Consider the following 13315-nt stretch of genomic DNA (forward strand, 5'->3'; position numbering starts at 1 on the left):
CCGTATTTTACATTATTGAAAAACAGAAGTAAACCAAGTTGATGACTATATTTGCTGTTGTTGTTTTACCGGTACTTAAAATTGGTGTAAAATAAATCACCCTTCCCGCTACGTTTTTACAGGAGATCTCTAATCTATAATCCTTGTTTTTTATGATCGGCACCTCCCGTGATACGATAAGCGGAGATAGCCGAACCATAACGATCTAAAAAATATCCGATAGTGATCGATATTTAGCTAGACGGTCGAAGGGAGACAACAAGGTATAGCGTTGATCTCAATAAACAAGGAAAGATAATAGAATCGAGTTTTGCCCAATTCTTTAGTATGAACTTCGCAGATGGCAAAATTTAGCCTTTCGACATTTGACCTCCAATTTTGACCTGAACGTTTGATTAGGGATCTGGGTTTTGTGTATGACATGTCGCTCATCATGTGGAACATTTGTGCCAAGTAGTGTTAAAATTACTCGATGAATTATGGACCGGATATAAAAATGCGGACGAACTGATGACGGAAGGACGGACGGAAAGGCGCAGTTCTTTCGACCAGTAGGGAACAAATAATTAAATCTATTCAACATTGCAAATAACACAACACAGGTAAATTACTAAAATGATAAGTATCGCTAACAAGACCAGTGTAGTCTGCTAGTTAAGGTGTCGGCCACTCAGCCCTGGGGTCGAGGCTACACACTCTAACATGACACCAGAACTAGTTTTCCTGGGAACGGAATCAAGACTGGTTCAAATGAAATAGAACATCTCATCATAATCAAGCTAAAATGAATTAGTATAAGCTATCCCAAACAAAAAAAGATTGGAATGAATCGGTGTAATAAATGGTAAACAAATCAGGTGATTTGTTCACTATTCGATCACGATTCAAATGGTATGCAAATGAGCTAATGAATCGGTAATAAATCGTAAACAAATCGTTTAATAAATGGGTAACACATCAGGACTTGAAATTGTTTTGCTAAATAATGAATCGGTAACAAATCGGGTATGCTGAAGTTGAAATGAAAGGAATTTCGAAATCGGTGGCACTAATAAATCGGTAATAAATCGTGCTAATGAATCGGTAATGAATCGTACTAATAACTCAGCATTATTTTTAAGGGACGAAAGCATGAGTACAAAAACTTTGAGGACAAATTGTAATTCTCTAGAAAGGATTAACTATAAAAATGGCAAACTAAATGTTCTAGTAAGGAAAGAACAACATGAAATATATAGATTCTATTTAAAGTATAGCAATTGCAAAATTCAAATATATGATACATATTAGAACATATGCATTCAGATCTAATTTATAAAATTTCTTTAAAATTGTCATGAAAACATATGACAATCTTGTAATTATTTCCTAAAAACTTAACAGCTTCAAATATAGTGTAAAGAGTTAATGTATGCACTTAAACATGTCCTTTTACAATTATATTAGACAATCAAACATTTGCACTTACTCCATAACAGTTAAAATTCCAGTATTTTAGAGGATGCATGTGGTGTCTCTGTGTATTTCAGTTATCCTGCCAAAATTTTAATGCATTAAAGATGGCTGACAATATACTCATGTTTCCCGCCTTTACTTTTTAATGAATCGGTAATTAAATGATCACTCTTTTTTTTTTTTTTTTTTTTTATAAGAAAAGGCCAAAATTTTTTATGATAATAAATATTTATTAGGTTACATATAGATCACGTTTTAACAATAACACAACATACATATATGAACTAACCAAATTTTATGAGTCAGAGTAGTACATTTCTCATATAAAAGGTTAGTTATCATTCACTACTGACTACTGTCAACTACAAGATACAAGATACAAGATACAAGAAGCTTTATTTTAAGTCGGGTAGTATAAACAAAGAAACATTAGCTAGACAGCTATTTTCCGACAAAAACAAAGTCATGCAACAACAAAACGAGAAAAACAAAAATACCTGTAAAAGAAATATTTAGCACATAAAAACAATTAAGTTAAAGAGCACATTTAAAGGGAGATCATGCAGATAAAACATATATCACAAAAAGTATTTAGTTAAAGAGCACATTTAAAGAGAGATCATGCAGGTAAAACACATATCATAAAAACTATGTTAGGAGAAGCTATATGAAAAAATCACAAAAGGATACATATTAAGACTAGGTTTCAGCAAAGATAGTGTACAAAGGCATATAATGGCAGCACAAAAGTTATATAAAACAACACAAAATAACTGATAGTTTAAGGCATCTAAGACAAAGTAAGTAAACATTACATAGTATGGCTAAGAACTAAAACACAAATACAAAATAAAGCAAAATTGAAAGACAACTAAAAGCAAGCTGGGTAATACAACAGAATCACAAGCAAGCATTCAGAAATGATACAAAAAAAAACAAAAAAAAAAAAAAAAACATGCAAATTAAAGACAAACTACATACATAGGGAGCTTTTACAGAGGTCCAGTCCAGGTACGGATAAAAAAAAGCAACAATTAAGAGACAACTAAAACAAGCTGGGTATTACAAAAGAATAAGCACAAGCAGGCATTTAGAAATGATACAAAAAACACGCAAACTAAACAAACTACATACATAGGGAGCATTTACAGGATGGTCCAGCCCAGGTGCGGATCAGTCTCCTGAACTCTTTGAAGTTATCCACCTGTCTGATTTCATTTGGGAGGCTGTTCCACACCTGCACTGCCTCATACCTGAACGACTTCTTACCATAGGTAGTGGATTTTACAGTTGGTACTAGTAAAGTATTTACATACCTGAAAGCATAAGAATCATTTTTAAAGTTAACAAGATCATGAAGATAGGAAGGAGAAATTTTGTACAAACATTTGAAGGTTTCTATAGCCAAAGCTCGTTTCCTGCTAAGATGTAAGGTTGGCATATCAGCCTTATGTAAAAGGTCATTATATGAGGATATAAAATCATTGAAGGTTATTTTCAATGCTCGGTGTTGAAGTTTTTCTAATTTTTCAGTATTAGCTTTATTGCAAAAGTGCCAAACAAGAGGACAATAGTTAAAATTGGATCTAATAAAAGATTTGTATATAAGTATTTTGTTTTCAGTATTAAGAAATTTGCTCATGCGTAAAAGTACGTTCAGCTGCATTGCTGCTTTCCTGCACATCTTGGCAATTTGGTCATTAAAGTTTAGCATAAAATCAATGTCTACACCCAGCAACTTAACAGTATCATCACAAGTAATATTTACATCTCCAACTTGAAAGGTAGGAGAGACATCATGCGTATCTTTTCCAACAGAAATTGCTTGAAATTTGTCAGGGTTTGCTTGCATCTGGCTAAATTTGAACCATTCTATAAGATTTAAACTTTCTTCTTCTAAAACAGATTTTAAGACATTTATATCTTTATGATTAAAAGAAATGGTATTGTCATCAGCATAATTATACAGTTTAGATTTTTCCACAAAATAAAAAATATCATTAATAAAAATATTGAAAATCATTGGTCCCAAAATTGACCCCTGTGGAACACCTTTAGAGAGTTCAAGCCATGTGCTAGATGCCTCTCCTATTTTGACCGTTTGTTTTCTATTTGACAAGTAGTTATGTACAAGTTTGGAGGCTCTGTCAGTCAGCCCATATGCCTGTAGCTTGAGGACAAGAAGATCATGAGGGATACAGTCAAAAGCTTTTGACAGATCCATAAGTATTGCGGCCACGTGGTCTCCCCTGTCCAGTGCAATCTTCCAGTCCTCAACCACACGCAAGAGGGCTGTCTGACAGCTATAGCCTGGCCTGAAAGCAGAAAGTAAATCATTAAAAAGGTTGTTAAAATGTGTATTAAGCTGATCATTTAAAACTTTTTCATAAATTTTAGACATTGTTGGGAGGATGCTTACAGGTCTGTAATTTTTTGCAACAAAAGGATCATCTTTTTTGAAAATTGGTGTGACCTGTGCTAGTTTGAGATTTGATGGAAAAGATGAAGTGTCAATCATAGTGTTGATTACTCTTGAAGTTGGACCTGCAAGTACCCTTCCAGCAGATTTTAGTATTTTAGGAAGGATGCAGTCATATCCAGTGGCTTTTTTAACATTCAAATTTTTAAAATATTTAAAGACATTTTCAGGCGAGACATGACTAAAACTAAAATTATCTATATCAGGGTTTCTGTGTTTAATTTGAACAATGCTAAGATGAGTATTATCTATTGGGGTATTGTCCTGGATGCCTATATTTTTGGCTACATTGATATAAAAATCATTTAGGATCCCGCAGACATCTCTTTGATTTGAGATTATTTTGTTTTCTTCTTTTAAAATGATTTCTGATGATTTACTTGTTGACTTATTTGACAAAAATGGTTTGATAGTACTCCAAAAGTCTTTTGATTTTGGTCCTCCACCACACCTTTCATGAAAGTAGATAGAAATAGATTGACGTTTTCTTTTTTCTTTTTGATTACGAAGTTTTCTAAAGTTTTCCCAGTTTTGTGGACATTTATTTTTAAGAAATTTGTTGTGAGCCTGATGTGTTTTATAAATAATTTTTCTGTACTCTGCATTCATGTAAGGGGGTGGGTTTTTTCTTGGACGTTTCTTTTTTATAGGAGCATGATCATCAATAACTTGCTTTAGTAATGTTTCATGAACTGAATAAACATCATCAATGTCATCAAAAATATGAGCAATATGGAAAGGAACATGTGAAAGATCCTGATTAAACTTTTCTTCGTCAAAGTTTTTATAGCTTCTGAGCAAAATCTGTCGGTTTTTAGTACTTGGTAAAGATTCACGTAGCGTTGTTATTATCATACAGTGACAGTCACAAAGCCACAAATTGTAACGGTAGTGTTGCAAAAAAGATTTGGTGAGTTTGTCAAAATTACATCAATGAGTGACGGTTTATTATTTTTTGTAAAACAGGTTGGCTCTTTTATCAAATTTGTTAAGTTATAAGCATCTTGTAGATGTTGTAGAGGTTTTTGTTTTGTTGAAATCAAAACATCATAATTCAAATCTCCGTGAACAATAACATGGTCATAACTTAAAAACATTTTGTCAAGGGTAGAACTGACATCATTTTCAAAAATAGCATCTGACATAGAGGGGGGCCTATAGGAACACAAAATAAACTTATTCAGTATAAGAAAACTGAATATCTACATAAATAAGACAGTAATCATTATAAATTTTCAACTAAACGCTTACTATCAGAAATCAAATAAACAACAAACAATAGACAAGTAAACATATAAATATTACATGAAATTATAAACACATATACAATAATATCAAGGGCAGGGCGGGTTCGGGTATTTTCAAAATTATTTTAGACGTGATCCAACCAAGAAAAATACAGAATGAAGAAAATTGTCTATATTGAATTATAAAATACAAGAATAAGCCTATCAATGATTTTGATAAAAAAAACCAATAGATTTAAAAAGAATAAAAACCGTTGACCAATCAGAAACGATGACACATAAGACGATTAACTTGATTTACAGATGCGAAAAAAGTGCTGTTCTCAATAATTAACCGATTTTATGAATACAGAAAATCGCCTAAATTAAATGATCACTCTTTTTTTTCTTTTTTTTTTTATAAGAAAAGGCCAAAATTTTTTATGATAATAAATATTTATTAGGTTACATATAGATCACGTTTTAACAATAACACAACATACATATATGAACTAACCAAATTTTATGAGTCAGAGTAGTACATTTCTCATATAAAAGGTTAGTTATCATTCACTACTGACTACTGTCAACTACAAAATAAACTTATTCAGTATAAGAAAACTGAATATCTACATAAATAAGACAGTAATCATTATAAATATTCAACTAAACGCCAACCCACAGGCCCAGCATAAAAACTTAATACATTATACATTTACATAAATAAACCAAGCAATTGCTACATATAACAAAACCTCAAAGAAACATATATGTAACCATCTACAGATACTATATCAACAGATACTATATATACTGTATTGATAATTGTAAATTTACATCAAACTTCCTATAAAATTGAACTCCTAATAAGAATGTCTGCCCTTTATGAGATTGTTAACTGAATATTCCATAAATTTTAATGCACTTAAACAACCGTATTACTACTACAATAACCAACCTTTTTCTAGGGAAACGTTACATACCATTTCCTCTAAAATTATTTTATTCCAAAGTATGACATACTACTTTGTAAACTGAATCAACTTCCTTTGAATAAATTTATACAAAGTGAAGTTATTGCACTTAATGCATTCCATTTTTATTAAAAGGTATTTTTTCTTATAATTATGACAACTACCAAGGTTTACTTCTAATCACAATGATTCTTTGAATAAATATATAAAAGTAAAGTAAATGTGTTCAGTTTCAATCTAAAGGTATTCATACATTTAAAGTAAGTATAAAGAAACTACTATGATTCACCGCAATGAAAACAATGTATTTTCTTGTATGAAATGAATTAAATAAATAAATTCCTAAATAACAAATTTATAATACAACTGTCCTTTTTCTAGGGAAACGTCACATACCATTTCCTCTAGAAAAACCTTATTCCAAAGTATAAGATACTACTTTGTGAATAGATAGACTTCCTTTGATAAATTATCTGAAGTGAAGTACATGTTGTTAGATCAATAAAATTCTAAACACACAAGTCTATAATACCACTGTCCTTTTCTAGGGAAATGTCATATACCATTTCCTCTAGAAACTCCTTATTCCAAAGTATAAGATACTACTTTGTGAATAGATAAACTTCCTTTGATAAATTATCTAAAGTGAAGTATATACTGTCAATCACTATTTGTAAAGGAATATAATCCCTTAAATAACACATAAATGTAAAAAAATTTTTTTAAGACATTCGAGTCTTAGACTGTTAGTGTACTGTCCCTTTTCTAGGGAAATATTGCTTACTACTTCCTCTAGAAATATCATATTCCAAAGTATAACATACTACTTTGTGAATATATCCATCTTCCTTTGATATATTATATCCAAAGTGAAGTGAAACTCAGTTAAGCAGTAATAAAAAAAAAATTTCTATGATGAGAATAGAACAACTTACAGAATACACAGATACACAATTATAACTGAATAACAATTCTAACAAGACCATATTACAACCTTCCATTCATATAGTGTTTACATATGTGCTACTGTGTTTATAAAAAAATGCTTTAGCCTTCTAGTACCCTCTAAATTTAGATGTAAGCCGCCATCTTTGATGGCGTAAAGCTCTCTACGAGGCTGATTGGCTTTGAGAAAGGGACGAAAAGATTTTAGAAACTTAATCTTCCTATCCTTACAAATGGCTTCAAGAGATAAATTTATCTCTTTGACTTTCGGTCCTGTTTCTGAGAAATCTACTGGTCTAGGCAAGATAGAGGACAAGTATATTGTGACAGAACTATCTGTGAAGGTCTTGACAGCAGTGATTAAGTTAGAATACAGAGAGGAAATTTCACCCGAAGAAAAGTTATTGACATCATTAGTACCTACATGAATAACAATATTTTCGTAATTTAAATTTATTGAACCCTTCATGATCTTAGAAGTTAAATGTCCAATAGTTATCCCAGGATAAGACCGTATGTCTGTTTCACGAATGTCAGTTACATGCTTAGCCATAGAGTCAGACAGAATTAGACACCTCTTCACTTTCGGGTTCCTGAGTTGGTTTATGCGAGAAACTGAAGTAGAAGAGAAAAACAAAAAAAAAATTTATTAAGAGGACACTAGAATGCTTAAAGCCATTTATCTTATTAAAAATTTAATTTATCACTTACGGATTTCATAATATCAAGTTTGTCTTCTAAAGTAAGAGAAATATATTTCTTATATACGTCTGACCTCCAGTCTCCTAATATCTGAATTTCATCAGCTGCTACGTTCGATCGAAAGGCAAAAGTTGCAAACCCCCTACGAAATGAATGTGACGAAAAACTGACCGGATCATAACCTAGTTCCGCAAGAATAGACTTTAATTTATTTTGAAACATATAATAATTGATCATATGTTTTTCATCCAGAGAAAATAAAGGTTGATCATCTCTAATGGTAGGAACAAATTCTAACATTTTGTAATAGGCTACAACTGGACACAAACAAGATCTAGGTAACCTCAACAGAGGAGTTTGAAGTAATCTGTCTCCAAATTGCAAAGTTTTTGACCATCTAAAATTAACACACAAATGATCTCCGAAAGGAGTAACATCTTTTCTTAATAAAAATTCACTAACTTCAATGTCTGCTTTTTTTGTTGGTACTAAATTAGATTTTCTAGCTACTAAGAAAAAGGCAAACAAAAATAAACACCAAAAAACAATGTCATTTTTATTTGACATATCTAAAATGGAATGAATCTCACTTAAAATCTTAGGTGTAATAGGTTCTGCTTGTTTAATGAAATGTTGTTTTATTCTAGTTAAACCCTTCAGAGATAAATTTAATAAAAACTGATTTATTTTATCTAACGAAAGGCCTAACAATAAATGCATGGTTCTAACAGCGCTTAAATAATTTCTGATACTGTCCACTGATTTGAAAGAACGGCTCAAAAATTGAGCATACAATTGTAAAGTGTAAGTTTCAGCTGGAAGATACTGTAAATGAAAGTATAAACAAAAAAGTATAAAGGACTCTCATTGAATTTTTAAATTCTTCCGTGAACCAGATGCATATGCAGACAAATTTGAAACTTTGAGGTCCTGCTTTAATTCCTTAAACTGTTTATCTGAAATTAGATATCAAAATGTTACCAAATATTTAAAAATTTAAACATTTTCTCTGATATAAAACATTCATATACCTCCTGTTCATGTGTTAATTTTTTAAATTCATCCTGATAATGAATATCTAAATGCCACCTAGAAAGACAATCTGCTAGCCTGTTCTCATTACTAGATAAATGAATTGTTCTTATCTCACATTCATGAATAGCACACAAATAGCTAACCTCTCTTAAGCCATCTTGAAAAGTCTCTGACCTTGACCTACCTGTATTTAAAACTTGGCACACTGATTGATTGTCGCAATACACTAAAATTCTTTTTCCTTTAAATTCTTGTCCCCATAATCGAAGAGCTATTATAATAGTAACCATTTCTAACAAACCTATATCTAAATTTTTGCATTTTACAGCTTCTGGAAATTCTGAATGAAAGTAGGCTCCTTGGAAATAACCTCCACATCCAGTTCAACAACTGTCTGTGGAAAAAATACCATCTGGTTTTGACCAGTCTTTATATAACATAATAGATATTCCATTGTAACTCACAAGGAACCTATCCCACCAATTCAAATCCTTTTTAACATAATCTGGGATATCAACTTCCACTGTAGGATTTAATCCATGTATGGCTCTTAACCAGTTTAATAACCTATTTATGAAAATGCGTCCTGGTCTTACACAAGCGGCCACAAAATTTAATTTTCCAATGAGAGACTGTAATTTCTTTAAAGAAGCTTTAGTTTTATTTAACCAAAAAACAACTAACTTTTTAATTTCGTTTAACCTTTCATTGGTTAATTCCATTGTCATGGAGTTAGAGTTAAACAAAATGCCTAGAAATATCATTATTTCTGATGGTGGACAAGCTTTATCAATTGATTCTGACAAACCAGCCTTATATAAAACCTGCCTTAAGCAATGAAAAGCAAACCATGCTTTGTCATTTTTCTCTACGCCTGCTAAGTCATCTAGATAATTTAAAATTGCAATTCCTATTTTAAACATCATAAAAGCTACAGCATTAGTTACTCTTTGACAGATAGCTGCAGCATTTCTTAAACCCATTGACAAAACGGTATCACAGAAGATATGTTTTTTCCAACGATAAGCTACTAGATTATAATCACCTGGACAAATACAAATTTGTCTATAAGCTTTCCTCAAGTCTAATTTAAACATCAAACAATGTTTACCTTTAGCTTTTATCAAATGAATAAAATCATCAACTTTTGGGAAAATTAATTCAATATCTTCTCCTAAATAACGATCTTTTTTAATTGAATCATTAACTGCATTACCCTTAGGGAAACTAAGGTCCAGAATAATCCGTCTTTCTAACGTATCTTTTTTAGGAACAGAATTTAACGGAGAAATCTTTAACGGACTGCTAAAAGGATTTTTCTTAAAAGGACCAATAATACAGTGACTTTGCTTTTCTTTTTCCAAATAACTATTAATTTCTGAAGGGAAGCTTTCTGCTCCTTTATGATTTTTACATTTCCATAACTCTGTTTTTTCAAAAGAAGATATATTGCCTTGAAAATCTAATGGAAAACCATACTTAAGTAATTCTATAACTAATATATCTTTATAACAAGATAACATTCTGTTCCAAAATTCTGTGTCTATTTTTTCATTCACTACTACTTTACAACTTAAAAAATTTGGTTGACCTGAATTTTTACCCTTTTCATGCAATTCTATTTTACTGAGAGAATCTTTATCATGACTAATTTTTGTGACTTTACAAATATCACATTTTACTGAATGATGACAAAAACAAGTATTTATTTCGACTTCTTTGTCACTAATGATTTTTTCAATGTTTCTCAAACAATATTTTGGCAGAAACAAATTTTCCAGATGTTCCTTGGACGTACTAGCTTCTGTTAATTTTGAAAAACCATTTTTAAGTCACTTTTGGGCATGTGGACATGCACTTAGCATTCTGGATGTTCAAGTTTTTTGTTGTCTTTCAACCAGCATGTTGCACAAACATGTTGTGCCCATCGTTGTTTCCCCTTTACAACCATCATGTGCGAATTGGATTTGTGTAGACATTTATTTTTCTGATATAAAGGGCAAAACCAAACTTTTTCATTAGAAATTTCTTCTCTTTTTGATTTTAAACCAAATTTGTTTGATGGTAAAGATTTTTTGACTGAAGCCCTAGCTAAAATATTTGTTTCTACATAATTGAAATCGCTGCCCCATTTTTTGTGTCCCAATTCAATTTCTCTCAAAATAGCTGCATACAGCGATTTTATGGTACTGAAATTATAAGTACCGCTTAAATACATGAGCCGTTTTAAAAGTTCTACACGTGCTTTTCTTTCCTTTTCTTTTGTAGAAGAGCTGGATATAATTTCTAGTTCTCCCGCTACAAATAGATTCATTTCTAGAGTATCAAAACTTAACTTTGCATTTACATGTTCAAATCTTAAATAAGCATGTGGATATTTTTGTCTGTATTTTACATGATCTGACGACTTTGCCGAAATGCCAGATTTATTTTTATGTTTTTTATGTTTTCTTTTGGATTCTTTAGAACTAGAGCTATCAGAGCTTGATGTTTCGTCACTACTAGACTCATCTTCATAATGATTATTTTTGCTAGAGCTTTTCTTACTTTTCTTTTTATTTTTCTTTGATTTCTTTTCTTTACTCACTTTTTCAGAATCTTGTTTATCTGATTCAGACCCCGAATCATCGGAACTGCTGTCTGACTCTGAATTTGATTCTGAAACTAATCCAGTCTCCTTCAATTTTTTACTTGCTTCCGAACGCAATTTTTTTGTCCTTTCTCAAGTCTTTCAAAGAAACTTTACTGTCTTCAACTGAATTAAAGTTTTTATTCTCACCTCGTAATTCTGCTACTGACTTTTTCTTCTGCTCAATCCTTTTCTGCAATTTTGTAATTTCTGCATCTTTCCTCAACTCCTCCCCTTCTTGATCCAACGATTGTAACTGGCTTTGCAGAAGAGCCAAAGTCTCATCCTTCTTATTTTTCACTGGGCTGAAAACGGCGGTAGAAATGCCGGTAGCGCCATCTTGGTTGTCCGAATTTTCGGAAGGATTTCCAGTGTCATCATCTCCGAATCCTATCTCGTTGACCTTACCGTAGTCATGGCGTGTTGTTGGTCTACCAGACTTCCTATTTTCAGACCCCGACATATTGAAAAATTTTTTTGAAAACTACGAAATGTTCCAATAACAAATAATTAATACTTTGTATTGTCCAAATAAATTTCGAAATTCCTTTCGTTTCTACATGACTGTAAGTTGTATAAATTATAAAAAATTTTGCCAACGAAAATACTTCTGTATTAAAAACTTTTCAAAATTATTTTAGACGTGATCCAACCAAGAAAAATACAGAATGAAGAAAATTGTCTAAATTGAATTATAAAATACAAGAATAAGCCTATCAATGATTTTGATAAAAAAAAAAAACAATAGATTTAAAAAGAATAAAAACCGTTGACCAATCAGAAACGATGACACATATTAACTTGATTTACAGATGCGAAAAAAGTGCTGTTCTCAATAATTAACCGATTTTATGAATACAGAAAATCGCCTAAATAAATGGTACTGCACAAAATATCCGTTTCTAATGAATGGTAAACAAATCAGTTGGTTGCAATGAATTGGGGAGGGACTTTCTCTGCTAAACCCGATTAGCTTCCGAATCGTAAACAAATGGTGTTGATAAATAGGCAAATCCCGGTTTGTTCACCATTTATTCACGATTTTGATACCATTTGTTACTTGATTTTTTTTGTTTGGGATAGAACTAAAGTTACAACACTTGGCCGGTAAATTATTAAATATATATACTAATAACACAAACAAATCATTGAACGGAGATTCATGTGACATACCGTATATTTCCGCTTGCAAGACGCCCTAGCTTTTAAAAGGTCGGACATGCAATCTGGGGTTTCTTTTTCTCAGCTTTTTATCATTAATTGAAGATTGTAAGTTTGAAACATTTAGTGATTTTCCTGATCCCTGAAATTATTTAGCTCCTAATGGAAATCATTTACGAATCATTGGTACGCGAATCATTTAGGCAAGGTAGCCAGAGGAAAATTCTGTATATATGAGATATTTGGTCTCAACAGCTATACGTTTTAACAAAGGACATTCTATTTCGTTTGTCAGCTAGTCTAAACATAGTCGCCTTAAGAATAGGACCCATTTCATTGTTCAAGATACTAAAAGCGTAAGCACTTCCCTGGGTCATATAACTCGTATCCTGACAAAGGGAACTTTTCTATGATTTGAATTTCCCGCGCTACAACTGACATCACAATTTTGCATTTATCAGCTGTTCAAATTTTCTAAAGAATTAACAATCATTATCTCTCACTTTGATTTACAGACATCAAACATCACGAAGTTTTAATTATTACAAATACTGACGGGGGCAAAACTCGAAGTGTACCCTGCTACTTAAATCAAATTAGAAATTATCATAAATTGAAAAATATAAAAATCGTTTAATTTTCTGTTGGAATGATATAAAAAGATGTTTATAAGTGTATATTTTGTAAACATCCGTCTTTCTGAGAAATG

General features: G+C 31.5%; 1 protein-coding gene across 1 annotated transcript; it reads right to left on the reverse strand.

Annotated features, from left to right (window-relative positions):
• Positions 1–2266: 2266 nt before the first annotated feature.
• LOC123540428 (uncharacterized) lies at positions 2267–12222 on the reverse strand. The gene is made up of 7 exons (XM_053542177.1): positions 11596–12222; positions 7197–7694; positions 4533–4626; positions 3587–3770; positions 3224–3327; positions 2605–2771; positions 2267–2286 (listed from the first exon to the last, which is right to left on the reverse strand). The coding sequence occupies exons 1-7, from the start codon at positions 11906–11908 to the stop codon at positions 2267–2269; spliced, it is 1380 nt and encodes a 459-aa protein (XP_053398152.1). The 5' UTR covers positions 11909–12222.
• Positions 12223–13315: the final 1093 nt, after the last annotated feature.

The sequence above is a fragment of the Mercenaria mercenaria genome, chromosome 4, assembly GCF_021730395.1.
Source record: "Mercenaria mercenaria strain notata chromosome 4, MADL_Memer_1, whole genome shotgun sequence".
NCBI lineage: Eukaryota > Metazoa > Mollusca > Bivalvia > Venerida > Veneridae > Mercenaria > Mercenaria mercenaria.

What these genes read in the sequence shown, in the direction of transcription:
- LOC123540428 (XM_053542177.1), bottom strand. Translation starts at nt 11,908, where the DNA reads ATGTCGGGGTCTGAAAATAGGAAGTCTGGTAGACCAACAACACGCCAT. An exon ending in CTTACATCTAAATTTAGAGG is followed by an intron (nt 4,627 to 7,196) that starts GTACTAGAAGGC and finishes ATGTTTATTCAG; the next exon opens with TTCATGAAACATTACTAAAG. An exon ending in CCCCCTTACATGAATGCAGA is followed by an intron (nt 3,771 to 4,532) that starts GTACAGAAAAAT and finishes TTCTGCTTTCAG; the next exon opens with GCCAGGCTATAGCTGTCAGA.